Below are 19,847 nucleotides of genomic sequence, written 5' to 3' on the forward strand. Positions count from 1 at the left end.
GACAGAAGATGGAGAAAATAATTAGTACTTTAGTTCTAGACTCCGAAGCCACCAGGTGGAGCACTAGTAGGCATAGTAACGTTACAGCAGGAAGGTCAGTGTGTTGAACAACAGATCGACCCTAAGCCAATCTGTGGGGACTTGTTCTTTTCTCCATGTTCTCCAGCTTTCAGCTCTCACTCTTAGAACCTGCCGTAGGTGGAGAAGGTTGTTTGGAGACCAGGGTGTGGACGGTTGTTTGAGAGTCTATGTTCAGTTACAAAGTTACTGTCCCAAAGTGTGTGCTTCATTAGATCAGTCCAATTGTGTGTTTTTATTTCTTTTTCAGATTCTTTATTTGCCGTTGACTTGACTGGCAGCCAGACTGAGTGATCTGCCGTGTTCCCAGCAGCATAACAGCGGACACACTCAGACTTCCTGTCACACACATTAGTGTGTCACCACAAGATCAACTGTTTCCACCCAGGCAGATGAGTCAGGTGTGTGTGTGTGTGTGTGTGTGTGTGTGTGAATCTGCTGACCACAGGACAGTCTGCCGCCGCAGCAGCTGAGTCCAGTGAATGAAGCAGAGCAGCTTCTGTCTCCACCAGTGATAGTTTAATTTCTTTTTTACACAGCCTGTTACACCGAGGGTTCTGATTATGTTCTCGTGTTTTACCTTCTATTCTTAATGTTCCAGTCATGTGGACAATAATCAGCTGGTGTGTGGTCTAATGATGACTTGGTAGCTTATAGATCTGGGCTCTATTCGTCTCGTGCTCCCCCGCCCCTTCATTTGTTGCCTTTCTCTACTGTTACTCCAGTCATGTCCTTGTCTCCTTGTCACCGCTGTCTCACTGTCCTAATTCATGTCCAATACCTCCCTCACTTACTTCTCTGCCGCTTCTCTCTTCTTTGCGCAGAACTCGTTCTTCTGCAGGCTCTCTGTCCAATCACAAGGCTTAAAGATGCTAATGTTTTGTAGAACTGTTTCCAAGGATGCACAAACGCACTAATTTGACCTCTGACCCTGAGTTGTTGATGTACAAAGGTCAAAGGCCTCAAAAGCGCTTTGAGGCCTGGAATAGAGGTGTGAAATGCATCACACATGGATGTGGGTCAACGGGAGGACAGCAGACACTTCAGTGTCCCAGGACCAGCTCTCCCTCTCGTTCTCTCTCTCTCTCTCTCTCTCTTTCTTTCTCTCTCTCTCTCTCTCTGGGGTTGAAGCTACTCGGCTGCAGAAAGCTTCACTTTGATCTAATCCAGAGACGTCCGTCAATGCTGAGTGGATTCTTAATGTCATTACAGCAGGGAGGAGAATGTGATGTGATTATCTTTGCTCTGACATCGATTACATTAGTCTGTCAGGCTGCAGCAGAGTGGATGATAAGCAGTGAGTTGATCAATTAGCAGACAGGTCCAGGTTACTGCTGCTCCTCTGCTCCTCACTGCTTCATCTGACCTGCTTTAAATGAACCTGACTTCAAGGTTCTTGGTAACTTCACTACTACCACTTTTCTCCCTCTTCTCCACCACCCTCATCTTCCTCCTCATCCTTCCTGCCCCTCCGTCCATCCTCCTTCATTCACGCATGTGTCTTCTGGCTCCGCCCTGCTGACCTTCAGTCCTCTGCAGGTTCTCCTCCCCCTGCTCCCCACTCTCCCCTCTGACTGGATTGTCAACATATATTTTCTGAGGTTCTAAACTTCTGTTGTTATTGTGAAACCAGCAGAGCATTTCCTGTCTCTCCTGCAGCTTCACCCTGCAACCGCAGCCTGCAGCCATTATGTACGGTCTATGATGTCGTGACGGCGCCTGAGTAGGTGTGTGTTCTGTCTGCACATGTAAGTGTTTGCTCTGCACTAATCAAACGGAAGTCACCTCTGAGTGTGAATTGTGAGGAAGAGTGAGAACCAGAGTCACACTAAGTCACCAGTTCGTGTGTGTTGGTCAGCCTGTGTGTGATTAGGCCTACAGTCCTGTGTTTGTGGAGGCACGGGGGGGTCTCTCACAGTCAAGGTCAGACATGAGAACGTCCCACATGGGAGCCACTGGGTCATTGGCTAAGTGCAAGTGTAAATGGATCTGCACTAATGACCCCCCCCTCCAAAGCTCCCACCCCCACTCCTCCTTACTTGATGGATTTGATCCACTCCTCCTTCTCCTCCGGCGTGGGGGCTGATATCCTGTACACCACATGGTTGCCCTCCACCACTCGTCCGTCCGCCTCTGTCTTACAGGCTTTGATCACCTGACCTTTGTGGTTGGGGTTGTAGAGCTCGAAGCAGTTCTAGAGACACATCATATCGACTGATAAACGTGGTGGAGATTTTTGTTTTAAATTTGGAAATTGAACCTGCTGTGAAAGACGGGGGGCGTCGTGTGAAGCAGCTCCTTACAGGTTTCCTGGGCTCGTCCACTTCTCTGATACTGAGGTTTTCCAGAGGAATGATCCCTCGAGGCTCTTTGTCCTAAAGACACAGGTACAACGATACAGACAGAGCTCAGCAACACTGCTCCACTGACTCAGGACCAGTGTCTTTTTGTCACCAAGGGTCAGTGGTCACTGGTGGTATAAGTGGTATAAGTATAAAAAATACTGTTCAACAGTCTTCAAACAAACTTCAAAACAAACAGAAGAAGAGGATTACCAAATATGATTTTTTTAAGTATGTGCTTTATACAGTAGTGTGCCCCCTACTGGCATTCATATGTAATCTAGCAAATCTGAAAGGAAAGGAAGGTGAACTCCTTGTCATTGTGACACAGCCCACCACTGCACACAGCCAAATGTGACCTCTGTTCTGATTCACCATATTGAACAGTGGGCAGCAGTGTGTGTGGACGGTGCCATGCTCAGTGGTAACTTGGCAGCTGGTGGACTCAAACCTGAAAACTTTCCAGACCCCAGTCCGCTTCCTTAACCACTAAGCCACCACTGCCCCCTTTGGTGTTTACAGAATAATGGGACGGCCACCAGACACGGACAACTATGGCTGGCATTATTTATTTATTATATTTATATAATTATTATAAAATATATCTGTCAAATCATAACCAGTCTGTTTCTGCAGCCTTTGCAGGATTTAAAAGTGAGCATTCGATTTGCCAGGAAAAACTGAAAAAAACATAAACTGACCCTTTAAAGGCCACAGGAGATTTTTAAACATCCTGGTCCTGTAGGGAACAGCACTCCAGGGACACCTTAGCCTCCACCGTCCAGTGAATAGTATTGTTTGTAGAAGCCAGATGTTAAGTGTGTGTGTGTGTGTGTTGGGGGACCAGACCTTGAGGCACAGCCCTGTGTCGAGCTTGTCATCTCCCCCCTAATGAGGGGACACTGTGGTGGGAGGAAGTGCTGGAGGACGACAGATCACAGCTCCCTCTGTGTGTGCCGTGTACTCCACTGCTGTGTGAGTGTGAGCACGGGTCGGGGCAGGATGTGTGTTCTCAGAAATGGGGATGTTGTAATGCTGAGGTGCCGTCTTTGAGGGAAGGCCTCAGTTTATGTCACAGCAGCCGCGATGTCCAGATGTGCGCCATACTGACTCTACAGATGTTTCCCATAATGCCTTGTGTTGATTAGTGGAGTGGGGTTTATTTTAGATGAAAGTGTGGCAGAGATTGAAGCCTCTCTGAGAGTGTGGACATGTTCTAATCAGACTGTGAGGACACACTGGTCCAGGTCCAGGTCAAGACAGCAGAGTATAGAACACAAGAACTGGACCAGTTCCTTCCAAGGGCAGTTGTACTTTGTCAATAAGCCCCCCGTTACTGCAGTACTCACTGTTGTGTATTCAAAGTAGTAGAGGCAGTTGTCGGTCAGAATGAACCAGCGTCTCTTCCACGTCTTCACTCGCCCCCCTGTGGAGACAAACACCACAACTCTTTGATTTCACTCTCCAGATGCTGAGATTTTGTTTGATCAAGTTCTGGTTCAGTTCTGGTCAACCTGCACTGGGACTATGTACAACACGTGGCTCTAAACCTCATCACCTGTCTTCATCATGAGGCTCAATCAGAGGTTTGATTCTCCCAGAAGTCCAGACTCCAGACCAGAGCAGGTGGACAGGCAGGAGACGAAAACAGTGAGTGTGAAAACTGAACGACTGCTGACTGATGAGATTATACAGTGACAGTCAGTGAGTCTGAGTTTATTACACAAATTAAGCAGATGAATTAACTGTTTTTCTCTCTCTCTCTCTCTCTCTCTCTGGGGTTGAAGCTACTCGGCTGCAGAAAGCTTCACTTTGATCTAATCCAGAGACGTCCGTCAATGCTGAGTGGATTCTTAATGTCATTACAGCAGGGAGGAGAATGTGATGTGATTATCTTTGCTCTGACATCGATTACATTAGTCTGTCAGGCTGCAGCAGAGTGGATGATAAGCAGTGAGTTGATCAATTAGCAGACAGGTCCAGGTTACTGCTGCTCCTCTGCTCCTCACTGCTTCATCTGACCTGCTTTAAATGAACCTGACTTCAAGGTTCTTGGTAACTTCACTACTACCACTTTTCTCCCTCTTCTCCACCACCCTCATCTTCCTCCTCATCCTTCCTGCCCCTCCGTCCATCCTCCTTCATTCACGCATGTGTCTTCTGGCTCCGCCCTGCTGACCTTCAGTCCTCTGCAGGTTCTCCTCCCCCTGCTCCCCACTCTCCCCTCTGACTGGATTGTCAACATATATTTTCTGAGGTTCTAAACTTCTGTTGTTATTGTGAAACCAGCAGAGCATTTCCTGTCTCTCCTGCAGCTTCACCCTGCAACCGCAGCCTGCAGCCATTATGTACGGTCTATGATGTCGTGACGGCGCCTGAGTAGGTGTGTGTTCTGTCTGCACATGTAAGTGTTTGCTCTGCACTAATCAAACGGAAGTCACCTCTGAGTGTGAATTGTGAGGAAGAGTGAGAACCAGAGTCACACTAAGTCACCAGTTCGTGTGTGTTGGTCAGCCTGTGTGTGATTAGGCCTACAGTCCTGTGTTTGTGGAGGCACAGGGGGGTCTCTCACAGTCAAGGTCAGACATGAGAACGTCCCACATGGGAGCCACTGGGTCATTGGCTAAGTGCAAGTGTAAATGGATCTGCACTAATGACCCCCCCCTCCAAAGCTCCCACCCCCACTCCTCCTTACTTGATGGATTTGATCCACTCCTCCTTCTCCTCCGGCGTGGGGGCTGATATCCTGTACACCACATGGTTGCCCTCCACCACTCGTCCGTCCGCCTCTGTCTTACAGGCTTTGATCACCTGACCTTTGTGGTTGGGGTTGTAGAGCTCGAAGCAGTTCTAGAGACACATCATATCGACTGATAAACGTGGTGGAGATTTTTGTTTTAAATTTGGAAATTGAACCTGCTGTGAAAGACGGGGGGCGTCGTGTGAAGCAGCTCCTTACAGGTTTCCTGGGCTCGTCCACTTCTCTGATACTGAGGTTTTCCAGAGGAATGATCCCTCGAGGCTCTTTGTCCTAAAGACACAGGTACAACGATACAGACAGAGCTCAGCAACACTGCTCCACTGACTCAGGACCAGTGTCTTTTTGTCACCAAGGGTCAGTGGTCACTGGTGGTATAAGTGGTATAAGTATAAAAAATACTGTTCAACAGTCTTCAAACAAACTTCAAAACAAACAGAAGAAGAGGATTACCAAATATGATTTTTTTAAGTATGTGCTTTATACAGTAGTGTGCCCCCTACTGGCATTCATATGTAATCTAGCAAATCTGAAAGGAAAGGAAGGTGAACTCCTTGTCATTGTGACACAGCCCACCACTGCACACAGCCAAATGTGACCTCTGTTCTGATTCACCATATTGAACAGTGGGCAGCAGTGTGTGTGGACGGTGCCATGCTCAGTGGTAACTTGGCAGCTGGTGGACTCAAACCTGAAAACTTTCCAGACCCCAGTCCGCTTCCTTAACCACTAAGCCACCACTGCCCCCTTTGGTGTTTACAGAATAATGGGACGGCCACCAGACACGGACAACTATGGCTGGCATTATTTATTTATTATATTTATATAATTATTATAAAATATATCTGTCAAATCATAACCAGTCTGTTTCTGCAGCCTTTGCAGGATTTAAAAGTGAGCATTCGATTTGCCAGGAAAAACTGAAAAAAACATAAACTGACCCTTTAAAGGCCACAGGAGATTTTTAAACATCCTGGTCCTGTAGGGAACAGCACTCCAGGGACACCTTAGCCTCCACCGTCCAGTGAATAGTATTGTTTGTAGAAGCCAGATGTTAAGTGTGTGTGTGTGTGTGTTGGGGGACCAGACCTTGAGGCACAGCCCTGTGTCGAGCTTGTCATCTCCCCCCTAATGAGGGGACACTGTGGTGGGAGGAAGTGCTGGAGGACGACAGATCACAGCTGCCTCTGTGTGTGCCGTGTACTCCACTGCTGTGTGAGTGTGAGCACGGGTCGGGGCAGGATGTGTGTTCTCAGAAATGGGGATGTTGTAATGCTGAGGTGCCGTCTTTGAGGGAAGGCCTCAGTTTATGTCACAGCAGCCGCGATGTCCAGATGTGCGCCATACTGACTCTACAGATGTTTCCCATAATGCCTTGTGTTGATTAGTGGAGTGGGGTTTATTTTAGATGAAAGTGTGGCAGAGATTGAAGCCTCTCTGAGAGTGTGGACATGTTCTAATCAGACTGTGAGGACACACTGGTCCAGGTCCAGGTCAAGACAGCAGAGTATAGAACACAAGAACTGGACCAGTTCCTTCCAAGGGCAGTTGTACTTTGTCAATAAGCCCCCCGTTACTGCAGTACTCACTGTTGTGTATTCAAAGTAGTAGAGGCAGTTGTCGGTCAGAATGAACCAGCGTCTCTTCCACGTCTTCACTCGCCCCCCTGTGGAGACAAACACCACAACTCTTTGATTTCACTCTCCAGATGCTGAGATTTTGTTTGATCAAGTTCTGGTTCAGTTCTGGTCAACCTGCACTGGGACTATGTACAACACGTGGCTCTAAACCTCATCACCTGTCTTCATCATGAGGCTCAATCAGAGGTTTGATTCTCCCAGAAGTCCAGACTCCAGACCAGAGCAGGTGGACAGGCAGGAGACGAAAACAGTGAGTGTGAAAACTGAACGACTGCTGACTGATGAGATTATACAGTGACAGTCAGTGAGTCTGAGTTTATTACACAAATTAAGCAGATGAATTAACTGTTAATGAAGATTTTCATGATTGAAACAGAAGCCAACCATCTGCCTACACAGTTGGATTAAACTGGACTACTGGGATTAACGCCTATTCTGTATAATGAGGTCTATGCCTGTGTGAAAATGTTGTCAAAATCTGGCCTGGTGGTTCAAATGTGGCACATAGATTGGCACGAAACACAGTAATTGTTTTCCCCTGATCTAACTCCACCTCCAATGAAAGTCATGTGGCCTTTGTTCCACAAAAGCATGGCTGCCTACATGCATGTGAGGTGTACAGTGGTCCAAGTGTAACAACATGTTTGCTGACTTTACAGCAGCAGTTACCATTGTCATCAATATGTAATGTTGAACTGACCCAGATTTGTACTGCTGTTTTGACTAAAACCTGACATCAGCGCTGCATTATTTATCATAACCTTCACCTGAACACAGCCACCGAACTGACTGTCTCTATACAGATGATATTCTTCTGTTTTGTTAACTTATAGTTATTTATGCCTAACATAGGGCAATTGTTCGGCAAGCTTTTAGCAATTTGTGCTATATTTGACAAACTGTTTTAGGCTATTCTTATAGCTATACTTATTCTTGGACCAACCCTTAGATCTTAGCTATTTTTGGGCTATTTGTTTAAACTAAATTTTAGTTTTTCAGGCAAACACTGAGCCACCTATTGGCTGTTATTATTTAAATATGTCTTGGAAGGTTTCTGTCATGCTTGGTGATGATGATGGAGTCAGACTCAGCAGCAGGCTTGTTTGAACAGTGTAGGGTGTTATGGGAGCTTATGGAGCTTCAGCTGCAGCAGCTGTGTGTGCGAGTGTGTGTTTATGGCACACTGAAATGTAGCCCTTCATTAAGCAGATGATCCTCTGATGGTTGGAAAAGAACATGAATGTAAAAGATGTGGCAGCAGCTGATATCTGGAGTAAAGAGCAGAGCAGGGAGAGTGGCTGATGGACAAATGTCATCTGGATGATTCAAGCAGCCCATTTATTGAAGCTGAAGAGTATGACTGCATGTTGTGGTCAACTCAGGAGCTGTGTGAGGCTCAGGACTGTCTCTAGTGGCAGAACGGTGGAATTTATGGTGGACTCAACAGGAAAACAGCAAAGATCGAAATAAAGTCAGGTTTCAGATTGTTTCAGTTTAGCTTTCGTTAGCTGGACTGAGGTTGGCCTAGTTGGGGTAAAGTGGTGCTACCTTAGATATGTTTGGGCTTTAATTACCTGCATTAGCTACAGCAAACCTTACAACTTTTTTTCCTTTGAAAGCTACAAAATAAATATGGCCCAGAGCTACTTACGTTATGAATCATCATTTCATAGCTAATTCAAGATAATATAAGATTTCCTTGCCTGAACATTTACAATATGTTACTGTCTACATGTCCCATTTAGTATTAGAACAGCCCCAAATTATTATTATTATAGTTATTGTTATTATTATTCATTGGCAGTCCACAAAGAACATCCAGGTAATCAAGGCCCAGTACTGTTCCTCCAATGTGCCATTTGAGGGCAGTGTGTGTGTGTGTGTAATATTGATTCATTAAGTGATTCTGGCTGGAACTTGATGATAGTTGCTGTTGCACGTTTGAGCCACTGGAGGGCGAGTCCTGTAGACAAGCTGTTGGCTGGACATGGTTGTTGACAGAGCTAAACCGAACAACCGACCAAATTTTTTTAACAAGATTTCATCATGAAATGAATCTGGTGATCTGTTTGCTGCATTTTCCTGGGTGCCTTGAACGCACCATAGTGTAGCGCATGTGTATTATGTTCTGTCCTCTCATTATTTTTGGCTTGTTTGGTCGAGTTCTTCCCCAATCAGTCGGCAGGTTCTGACAGCAGTATCTACTAAACCCCGTTGTTGGTTTGGACTCACATCACCAAGGTTGACTGCAGGGCAACTTTTGATTGATAACTTAATGGCAAATAACCATTTTGTGATGGAAGAGGGCAGGACAACTGTCTATTTTGATTGGATAGAAATTTAAGCAGACTTGCTAAGAGGCCAATTAAGTTTTTCAACTTCATGTATGATTCATTAAAGGGTCGGCGAGCTACATTTAGTGACAAGTTGGAGACCTCTTAACAGTAAGCATAGCATAAGGATAGTGTTCCTGTTGGTAGTGGACTAAGTTTTTGTTGTTGGCGTGACCACTTCATTATACTGCAGGGTCTAAGGTTTGGTCTGTGGTCAGTCCTGTCAGTGTCCTTAAACCTCCCCCTGGGCTACAAGTGTTTGGACGAGCCCTGAGCACCATCCAGTTTCCTCAGGAGTCAGGATGCAGGTAGAATGACCTCCACTTGACCTCTAACTCACCTCCTGTTCAACTCAAACGACACTAAATCAATTCTAAGGGCCGGCCTTATCTTATTGGCCCAGAAGCAGCCCTGATACGAGCAACCAATTACATGAGGTGACCACGGTGTTCCACAGTCTGCAGTGCTACAGCGGCAGCAGCAGCCAATGCCAGCGTGAGGTCACTCTGTAATGTAAGCGGGTGGAGAAACAGAGGAGGAAGGAGCGTACCTACCTCCTATTACAGAGAGATAAGGAGGAGGAGCAGCCACCACAGAAAAGAAACAAAATACACACAAACAGTGAGGGATCAACAAATGAGACGACAGCGAGCGCCAAAAATATCACCGCGGACACGACAAGGAGGAGTAGAGGGAGGTGATATAAAGCAGGAAATGAGATCCATGTGACACAAACTCTGGTACTCACCCAGCTTTAGGAGCCAGCCTTCTCTGTCAGGGTTGAAGAAGGTGTGCGTCAGATCATTCCCATCATCCTCTGGGATTTTGAAAGGCTCATTTTTGATGCTGTCGTAAAGGTTCTGCCGATAGAGGAGGGACAAAAACATTCCAATGAATCACCCACACAGATATGTCTACATGGTGGGAGATGGGGGAGAGGGGCGGGATAAGTCCTCACCCTGAGCAGCTCCTCTGGCAGGTCTCCTCCTTCGTTGATGCCTCTGTTCATGGAGATGAATCTTTCCACAGGAGGTTTGTCTCTGACGTTGGGGTTGTGCAGGCTGGTGTTCAACATGATGATGGCGAACGACAGCACGTAGCAGGTGTCTGTGGGCCAACAGGGCAGGTTTGTTAGTTAGCTAGTGAGCCTTTAGCTATTTGGCTGTGTTTTGAGCTAACCTTAGTGTTTTTACCAAAGCTTTAACCTTACTGTTGTCATTTTCAGGCTGTTTGGCCTTTTTTAACAGATCTTTGGTAATATACTAAAAGTTAATTTAATTTCCTGGGATTAAGTCTCCAACCCACGCGCTGTCCCCGTCTCTCTGTCCCCTCTGTCTCTAAATGATTTAGCTCCTCTTGTTGTTGCCGTCTTCAGCTGAACACGCCCTAGCTCAGCTCCGATCACTGAGGCGGTCAGGTGGTCTCCTCCTGAATTCTGGGTGTTTGATGGTGGATGTTGACTCTGATCCACAGCCACTGTGACTGTTATGTTAACCATTACAGTCCTGATGCAGACCCTCAGGCGGTGTTAGCATTACTGTCTGTTAGTCTCTGAGTCATCACACTGACACACATTAGTCATCACATGAAGGTCACGCTGGACAAATAGTCCAGTTTAGAATTGATTCAAATGAGATGATGATGATGACGAGGAGGAGGTGCTACAGTCGCTTATATCTCACAGATATCGGAGAGTATTTGGCTTTTTTAACACTTTTATACTTACAATTACCTAAAATAGTTTATTAAATGTTTTAAAATGACGTTTCAGCTGAGAATGAACTTTTCCTGAACTTATATGTAGTTGAATGACTAATCGTTTTCTTCTGATTTTGTTTATAGTCCTCTGCCCAATTCTTCTTTTTGTTGCTAACCTTTAGCTGTTATCTGTTATTATTTCTGGTATCTTTTAGAAAATGGATATAATTTTTGACTATCCTGTGTTTACCTGTTAGCTCAACATTAATTGTTTTGTGGGTACTAATTTGCACGTATCTTCAGCCTGACTCTTACTTTTGTCTAGTTTGTACTAGTAGTAACCAGTAATAACAGTAACCAGCTGTGTAATAACTGTCATCACAGCCACCTGTGTGCTCTGACTACCTGTCCATTAGTCTCACTGGTGCGTCACCCAGTGTGTTCACCTGGTGCGTCACCTGGTATGTCACCTGGTATGTCACCTGGTGCGTCACCTGGTATGTCACCTGGTGCATCACCTGGTATGTCACCTGGTGCATCACCTGGTATGTCACCTGGTGCATCACCTGGTATGTCACCTGGTGCATCACCTGGTATGTCACCTGGTGCATCACCTGGTATGTCACCTGGTGCATCACCTGGTATGTCACCTGGTGCGTCACCTGGTATGTCACCTGGTGCATCACCTGGTATGTCACCTGGTGCATCACCTGGTATGTCACCTGGTATGTCACCTGGTATGTCACCTGGTGCATCACCTGGTATGTCACCTGGTGCATCACCTGGTATGTCACCTGGTGCGTCACCCGGTATGTCACCTGGTGCGCCGCCTGCTGCGCGCCCTGGCGCGCCACCTAGTGCGTCACCTGGTGCGTCACCTAGTGCGTCACCTGGTACGTCACCCGGTGTGTCACCCGGTGTGTCACCTGGTGCCCCACCTGGCGTGCCACCTGGTGCGCCACCTGGTGCGTCACCTGGTGTGCCCCCTGGTGCGTCACCTGGTGCGTCCCCTGGTATGTCACCTGGTGCCCCACCTGGTGTGCCTCCTGGTGCGTCACCTGGTGCGTCACCCGGTGCGTCACCCGGTGTGTCACCCGGTGTGTCACCTGGGGCGCCACCTGGTGCGTCACCTGGTGCCTCACCTGGTGCGTCACCTGGTGCGCCACCTGGTACGTCACCTGGTGCGTCGCCTGGTATGTCACCTGGTGCGGCACCTGGTATGTCACCTGGTGCCCCACCTGGTGTGCCTCCTGGTGCGTCACCTGGTGCGCCACCTGGTGTGTCACCTGGTGCGCCACCTGGTGCGCCACCTGGTGCGTCACCCGGTGTGTCACCCGGGGTGTCACCTGGTGCCCCACCTGGTGTGCCTCCTGGTGCGTCACCTGGTGCGCCACCAGGTGCGTCACCAGGTGCGTCACCCGGTGCGTCACCGGGTGTGTCACCCGGTGCGTCACCTGGTGCGTCACCTAGTGCGTCACCTGGTGCGTCACCTAGTGCGTCACCTGGTACGTCACCCGGTGTGTCACCCGGTGTGTCACCTGGGGCGCCACCTGGTGCGTCACCTGGTGCCTCACCTGGTGCGTCACCTGGTGCGTCACCTGGTGCCTCACCCGGTGCGTCACCTGGTTATATAAGGCCCTCTCCTTCACTCTGTCCTCGTTGGGTCATTGTGACTGTAGTGTTTCCACGGTAACTGTGTTCCTGTGTTCCTGATTCTTTGCTTCCTTCCTGTTGCTCCTGCCTGGTCCTGTGTCTGGTGAGGTTTTGAATAAACCTTCTGCACCTGATCCACGTCTCTCTAGTGCTGTGTTTGGGTCCTGCCTGTTTCTTGGTTAACTAGAACGTAACACTAACTTGTGTTTTGTTTCCTCACGGTTCATTCTAGAAGCCTGTGGTCTTTGCTGTGTGTCTGACCTGTGGACTGGAAGACCCCTGGGTTGCACTGACAGTACCGGGAGGCGAAGGCCTCCATCATTCTGTCAATCTTCTGGGCTTCACCTGGTAAACGGAAGCTCCACAGGAACTGCCTGTCAGAGACACAAGACACCACCGGGTGAGNCTCCTGACCCCCCTCCTCAGGTCTGACCTCAGTGCTTGGACGAGGTTGAGGTCTGCAAACTCATGGAGCTCCACAAAGGCCTGCAGCACCTTGATGTTGAAGTCGTCCCTGGTGGAGAAGAAGAGAAAACACAAGAGTTATTACACTTCAAAGGAAAGCCCAGAGGACAACGGAGAGCAGAAGACACAGAGGAGGACAAACACGTTTCCTGCTTTAAATCTTTGAACCGGAATTCCTTCCTTTTCCTCCACATTCCTGTCATGGTTGTGGCCTCACTGGTACCAAACGCCAAAGACATCTGGATCGGATTTAAACAGCTGGACAGAACTGAAGTGTGTGTGTGTGTGTGTGTGTGTGTGTGTGTGAGTCCAAACCCACGCAGCTTTGTTTGACCATCAGAGGAAGTTTAAGAGGAGACTTGACAGCTGCTCTGAGGCTGTGGTCACTGGGCTCTGACCAGGTTCTGTTCTACACAGTCTCCACTTTTGACTGCAGTGTGAATACAGTCGTATGTTCTGGAAGGTTCTTCGTTTAGTTGTATATAACAGAACACAGCAGCTCCTGTGATTGAAGACTGAGAACCTCTCCCTATGTCCTTCTTTTACACACATCCCGCCAAATGCACACACACACACACACTGATCAGTATTTAAATATAGGTTTCTCCTCCTTGCATAAGCTTAATTAGAGATAATGAGTGAGTGTGAAGCTGGAGCCTGTGTTTACTACGATTAACTCCGTGGGTCGTTTGTCTCTTTGATGATTCTTCATGAAGAAAGAGGAGTCCCCAGAGCTGACACACACACACACACACACACACTCTGTCTGTATTCCAGCCTTGTTCTGGGAGCACGTGTGTGTGCTCCATTGTTTCAGCTACAGTGTGGCTTTTATTTACATTGTTGCCGACTCAGCACCTCAGGCTGGGCTTAATGTGATTTCCTGCAAAGGTGAAAAGGTCAAAGATCCTCCACCTTTTATCCTGGTCAATTTTTTTGTTTTTTTTAAGTTTGGTCACGGATACAGTAGAAACACAAGAATTCTACTGTTTATGATGAAAAAAGCTCATAGAAAAGGTCCAAAAACCTAAAAATGATCCAAGAATATTACAAAAAAAATCTGAACTGGGTAAAAGTCAACTGACGTCAAACTACAACATGTAACAAAAATATCCTGATCTAGGATCAGACTGTGCTCCAGGTCACTGGCTGTGGTTCTTCCTGCAGCAGCTCATTGACTTCTTAACCACCCTGCACTGGTCCTGTTTTATCACCACTTAGACCACTACACCGGTGGACGGTGACATCTGGCTGCAGGATTTATGTCCACAGGGCCCAGGTCCAATCATGTTCCTCCTTTTTAATCAATTAATCCAGACCATAATTCTCACTGTAATCACACAGCAGCTCTAAATCTGCCTCCGTGGAGGAACTTCCTGCCTCGCCCCCGCGCTGCTCTCACTCACCGTTCCCCCAAGTAGTCTCCGATGACGGTTTTGTTGAGACCCTCGCCTTTGTAGAGGAACTGGGCGATGTCTTCAGGAGTGTGTTGGAGCAGGTCGTTCTCCAACAGGAACTGGATTCCCTGCAGAGTCAGAAAAAAAAAGTACCGCAATGTAGGATGAGTACCAGAATCAAATGTTTCTCCAACAATCTGGAACTGAGGACGCTGAAAAAAAACGTCCACAGAAGTGTTTTGACTGAAGAAAATAGTGCAGGTCCCGGGTGAGGAGTCTGAATCCAGTCCAGATCCAGTCCTCAGGGTTTGATCCAGGGTCTACAGCACGTGAAATAAGACGACAGTTTCTTCACGCCACACGTCTGAATGTACCATTATATTTAGTCCACGACCCTGACTTGACCCCAGTCAGTAAGGTTCTCATCAAATGTGGCGCCTCAGTTTTTCTCTGTCTCCAAAGGAAAAACCTGAATCTACAGATTTAAGGAGAAAAAGCTGAGACTGTTCAGATTAAATAAACAGAGGCGTCACCTTCTTTGGATCCATGTTGAATTTCTTCCGGCCCATGGCAATCTGTTTGTTCCTCTGGGATGTTTTACTGCAACACAAACACAGGTGTAGAGATGTGTTCTTCTTCAGTAAAATATAATAGTACAAAAATTATAATTATTATTTTCCTGGTATGTCTGTAATGTCAAGAATTTCCTTTAGTGTAATTCTGATTCTGAACACCATTTGTCACTAGAAAAGTTACGTAGATGGCGTACCTCTCTCCGACGCAGGTCAGCTGCTCGATCTCCGTCATCACCTCTGCTATTTCAAACTTCAGCCTCTGAGAGAGAACATGGAGAAAAAAGTTTTTTTCTGTCTGTCCACAGATTAGAACGTTCCACATGTGGTCGTAGATGAGACTGCAGGATAACTGTGTGGAAAATTCATCAGCCTTTATTGGAGTGCTGGTGTGTGAGTGCAGATAAGCTGCCTGGGCCTCTGTTTCCGTGGTTTACAGCATGTAAGTCCACATAAAGTACTGCAGTAAAAGCAGCACATATGAAGGTTCGAAGTACTAGATGTAACGACTATATAAATACATGTTTTTCTAGTTTTACAGTTTAAACAGTCCTTGGTTCAATAGGCAGGAAAAGTGAAGCAGTGGAGAAGAAGTTGCAGTTACACTGTTGAATGACTGGTTTTTTTCAGTTATTTCACAGAAGGACTCAAATATTTTTTTAATTTAATATTTAAGGAAGGGAATACTGAATGATTCATCATTCCTGTGTTTCTGATCCTGTTTAGAGGAAAACAGATTATGACTGCAGGAGTCCCTACTTGTCAGCTCGCCCCCTAGAGGTCACAACCAGTTGACAACCAAGATGGCTGCTCATGGCATGTAAGTAAGAGTTGTGTTTTAACTAGTACTGGTCAACACTGCACTGTTTGACTGGTTGGTTAGAACCAGGTAAACTATGACAAACTCCTGTGGAGATTTACTGAAGATTAATTAAGGGCACTTAAAAAAATTGAATCAGGGTCAGGGGTCAAACTAGGTCAATACACAGACCATGAAAACATCATCATTTTGATGACATGTCAGCTGAGGGTCGACCTGGATTTGAATGCGTCCGCTCCCATACCTCGATATCATCCAACAGCTCTCTTTTCCTGCGTCTGATGTTGGACAGTTCGTCCCTCTCCTCCATAGACAGGTCCTCAGGGACTGCAACAGAGAGACAGGTCAAACATTAGACCTGGTACACCTGGACCAGGTTTGAGGAATAATCCCATCTTTATGTTCAACCTTTTTAGTTTACGGCACCAAATAAGATACTGTGAAATAACTGGACATTTAGTTCTGTCAGGAAAGATTGGATCTTTTTTCTTGTCTGGTGTCTGTTCTTCTCACACACCAATACATCGATCCCACTGCTGCCCCCGCAGTACCCTCTGCCCCCAGGTGGTGTGTCTATTATAAAGAAGTGACTCAGCCGCTAACATTGATTTGAAGCGTAGAAAATCAGTAACGCGTGGCTCTGTTTGCTTTTCAGACATTCTTTGAGCAGCTCCGTCCACCCCTGTGTGTGACACTAAACTAATTTCCTGAATCAGTCATAAAAGGTCAGAGTGTGTTTGTGTGTGTGTGTTAATGTGTGTGTGTGTGTGTGTGTTAATAATAGTAACTGGTTAATAAAAGTAATTGGTAGCCCACCTCAGAGGAGGAACCCCAGCTCCTCCTCTGAACCATCACTAAACCAGATTATCTAGTTGGTTATAAAATGTATGATGTCACAGACAGACTGTATTATCCAATCAGGGAGAGCTGGGCTGGAGGAGAACAGCCATGCTGGTCCATTAGTGGCATTGGGCCTTTTGTAAAGGAGAACAGCTACATCCTTTCATTGGATTAGTAATGGACGGAGATCGTAATCACACACACCGTGGCTGACAGCGTATGTCTCAATTTACTAATGCACAGCTAAAGGGGGCGCTAAGAAGCAGCGGTTTGTTACTACTGAGCAGCAACTTCCATGAGAACGTTGATGTTGTGCATCTGGGACATTTACCCACGTTCAGAACCGATGTCCAGATTACAGTCCACATTTTTGTTCGTTTGAAGACTGTTTAGCTTGCTTGCTAACAGCACTTTTTTCAGTGTTCTCATTTTCTGTCAGTAGCTCTGCCTTTCTCTCTGAAATTTTTCTACCTTTTTCTGGTAGAATATTAATTTACAAACTGGTCTTTACAGATAGAAACAACAACGTACATGAATCCGTTGTTTTTTGTCTGTCTGTAAAGCTAAGCCTGAGCTGTTAGCAGAGGCTGTACGTGACAGAATATTCCTTGTACTGAAGTTTGCACTTGTTTACAACAACACAGAACGGTTTTATTGGCCTTCATTAACATTTAAAGCTGTGTAGCTGCAGTGCTGCGATTTAGCCAGAGGTTGGCGTTGCTAATTAACATCTTTATTTCCCTCCCTTTCATCTCTGCACTGTTTGTTAAAAACCAAAATCCCACCGCTGGCTGTTGAACACACTCTCATCATTAGGATTACATAACTGGGTCACAACACGGATTTCTTTCTCTTTTCCTCTCTTAATGTGAATTGAATGCCAACACTTGGCTCCTCTGAACGCTGAATTTCAAACGCTTTGGAATTACAAGTGGGTCGGACGCCTCCTCTGGAGCCCACTGACCTTCTTTTCCTTTAATTGGTGCAGAATTCCTGCCTGTGAGGAGAGGAAATAATCAGTGACTGTTTTACACGGTGTTTCTCTGCTCTGAGAGAGAGAGAGAGAGAGAGAGAGCTGGTTTAATGACGCGAGGCTGTATGGACTGTGGCCGGATAAATGACGACGGTAATATGTGGGAGTAAATCTGACAGAGGAGGACAATGAGGTGGATCTGGCTGAGTGTCTGTCACCACAGAGTGTGAGTGTGTGTGTGTGTGTGTGTGTGTGTGTGTGTGTAAAAGCCTCACAGCTGGATCCGTGGGTTGTGTGAAATCACTAAAGTCAGATTTAATTAAAGAAAACTAGCTGTAGTTATGAATAGAATTCTTCGACTGAGCCTGTAAGGAGAGAGAATACGATCTGGAATCTTATTTATTCCAGAGGAATAATTAAATCCAGATCCTGCTGGATGTTTGGCTTTAGGCTCAGGGTCAGATTTGTGAAAATGTGTTGACAGGGTCTCCCAATATATAATATCAACTCAATGTATGAACGATGAAATTTGTACAAAGTTTTAATTCTTGGAAAGGGTCACGACCCCAAACCTGTATCACGTTCTGATTCTGGAGACTATACAGTTCAGGAACCCAGTTTATGGAGAGTCAGGGTTCAGGGGTCACATGAGTTCCTAAGGTTCAACATCTGCAGAGCCATGATAAAATAATTTCAGCCCAAAATAATCTCTAAAAACCTGGTCTCAGGTGTAAAACCCTAGCTGCTGCTTCTCACACCCAAAACCAACAACTGTCCCCAGACCATGGCTTTAGAACAGACTCAGTGAGGGGTCGGTCGGCTCTTAACGTTGCCAGGTTGAAGTCAGGACTTCAATATTCTCATCAGTGGAAAACAGAGAAATCCCTGTGAACACTGAAGTCTGGCTCCACTCCCAGGTCTCACCCATGTGTGTGAGGCAGGGAGGTTTTCTGCTCTGCCTGTTTTAAAACCGGCCAATCCCACGGCTAACATGACTTTACAGTGGATTCCCTGACCTGGTCCTGCAGTTCCACTGAGAACCTGCTCTGAGACCAGAACCAGAGACAGAAACGTCCTCAGGGTCCGATTATAGTTAGGAGAACAATGACAGAACGTTAGACGAGGGGATTAATCCCACATTAATCCCACACACTCCCCCACTTCCCCTGCTGCTCTTTAAGGCCAATATAAATGAATGTGTATTGATGTAGATCACAGCTGTAGAGGTTGGTGCTGTGGTTTAATCCACTGTGACAGTGGGATGATGGGTAAAAAGATGTGACTGATTCATGGTAAATGTTGGGAAAAAAAATCATCCCAGAGAAAGTGATGTGAGATGTAAACAATGTCGGTTTGCTGAGGAGCAGCAGGAGGAGCTCCGACTGAGCAGCACTAACCAGCTGTCAGCACAGGTCAGAGTGAGGAGGGAAAGGTTAGAGGAGACCAGTAAACACGTTGACGTGGTGGAACCTCGGCTGAACACTGTGTTCTTGTGAAAAAGAACACTGTGATAAAATGACAGAAACAGTTCTTTTCTCTTTCGTTGAACGTCAGGAAGTGACCGTAACTGAAGAAACGTTGTCTTTTCAACGTCACCATACCATAGAAATACATTCACAGATTGGTTCAGAGCTGCTGCTTAGTGTTGTTGAGTCATGATGACGTCACATCAAGTCCTGACGAGAGTGAAGAAGGACCCTCCTCCCTGAGGAGAGGGCTGTGTTCTCCTTCAGTTTCATTTGGTCCTCACCGACCAGAGACAAAGAACTCCAGGACAAACGGAGCTCCGCTCACAACAGAGGAGATGATGCTTACCTAATACACACACACACACACACACACACTGCCATGGAGATGTGAACACGTGGGGAAGCCTCCCCAGCCTTCACCCCTCTCCCTCACCCTCTCCCTCACCCCCACTCCTCAATCAGATCCATGTGTGTTACGAGCTCAGACCGCGCTCTGGCACAGGCTGCGTCTGTGTTTGTGTATCTGTCTTGTTGAGTGTGGTGTAATGTTCTCTATATTTAATCTTCTGACGCTGCACCACAGTATCCCATCATGCCTGCAGTCAAAGTGAACTTGTCTTCACTGTGATCCGTTAAACGCCGCGGCCAGACTGTCAGGTCAACGGGCCGGGCCGTAAAAACACAACGTTAAAGCACATTTTTGGCAGCGCGGTCCAGACAACCATGTTGCTGTGAAGACACTTTAGCTGTGGGGAAAAATATACCCTTCAAGTTTTAATGACTGCTGAGTTAATGCATTATATACTGAC

The 19,847-nt window shown here is 46.6% G+C and overlaps 1 protein-coding gene and 1 long non-coding RNA gene across 4 annotated transcripts in view; one reads left to right on the forward strand and one right to left on the reverse strand.

Moving 5' to 3' along the window:
• cyth3a (cytohesin 3a) overlaps nt 1-19,847 on the reverse strand; it is a 28,436-nt gene that overhangs the window by 1,033 nt on the left and 7,556 nt on the right. Inside the window, exons 2-12 of the mRNA XM_008315094.3 lie at nt 16,001-16,083; nt 15,134-15,198; nt 14,898-14,964; nt 14,374-14,492; nt 12,936-13,016; nt 12,764-12,876; nt 10,110-10,258; nt 9,900-10,011; nt 6,768-6,844; nt 5,380-5,451; nt 5,116-5,270 (exon numbers count right to left, since the gene is read on the reverse strand). Of these exons, the coding sequence (XP_008313316.1) occupies nt 5,116-5,270; nt 5,380-5,451; nt 6,768-6,844; nt 9,900-10,011; nt 10,110-10,258; nt 12,764-12,876; nt 12,936-13,016; nt 14,374-14,492; nt 14,898-14,964; nt 15,134-15,198; nt 16,001-16,083 (1,093 nt within the window). The remainder of the gene's footprint in view (nt 1-5,115; nt 5,271-5,379; nt 5,452-6,767; nt 6,845-9,899; nt 10,012-10,109; nt 10,259-12,763; nt 12,877-12,935; nt 13,017-14,373; nt 14,493-14,897; nt 14,965-15,133; nt 15,199-16,000; nt 16,084-19,847) is intronic.
• On the forward strand, nt 2-15,992 carry LOC112487342 (uncharacterized). 3 transcript variants are annotated; one of them, XR_003050361.1, is made up of 4 exons: nt 2-479; nt 12,735-12,902; nt 15,245-15,378; nt 15,663-15,992. It is a non-coding gene; the product is annotated as an uncharacterized LOC112487342 (long non-coding RNA). The 3 variants fall into 3 exon arrangements; XR_003050360.1 differs by having other exon boundaries at nt 15,245-15,992; XR_003050362.1 differs by lacking the exon at nt 2-479 and adding an exon at nt 6,853-7,068 and having other exon boundaries at nt 15,245-15,992.

This window comes from Cynoglossus semilaevis, chromosome 8, assembly GCF_000523025.1.
Source record: "Cynoglossus semilaevis isolate Cse_v1.0 chromosome 8, Cse_v1.0, whole genome shotgun sequence".
NCBI classification, from domain to species: domain Eukaryota; kingdom Metazoa; phylum Chordata; class Actinopteri; order Pleuronectiformes; family Cynoglossidae; genus Cynoglossus; species Cynoglossus semilaevis.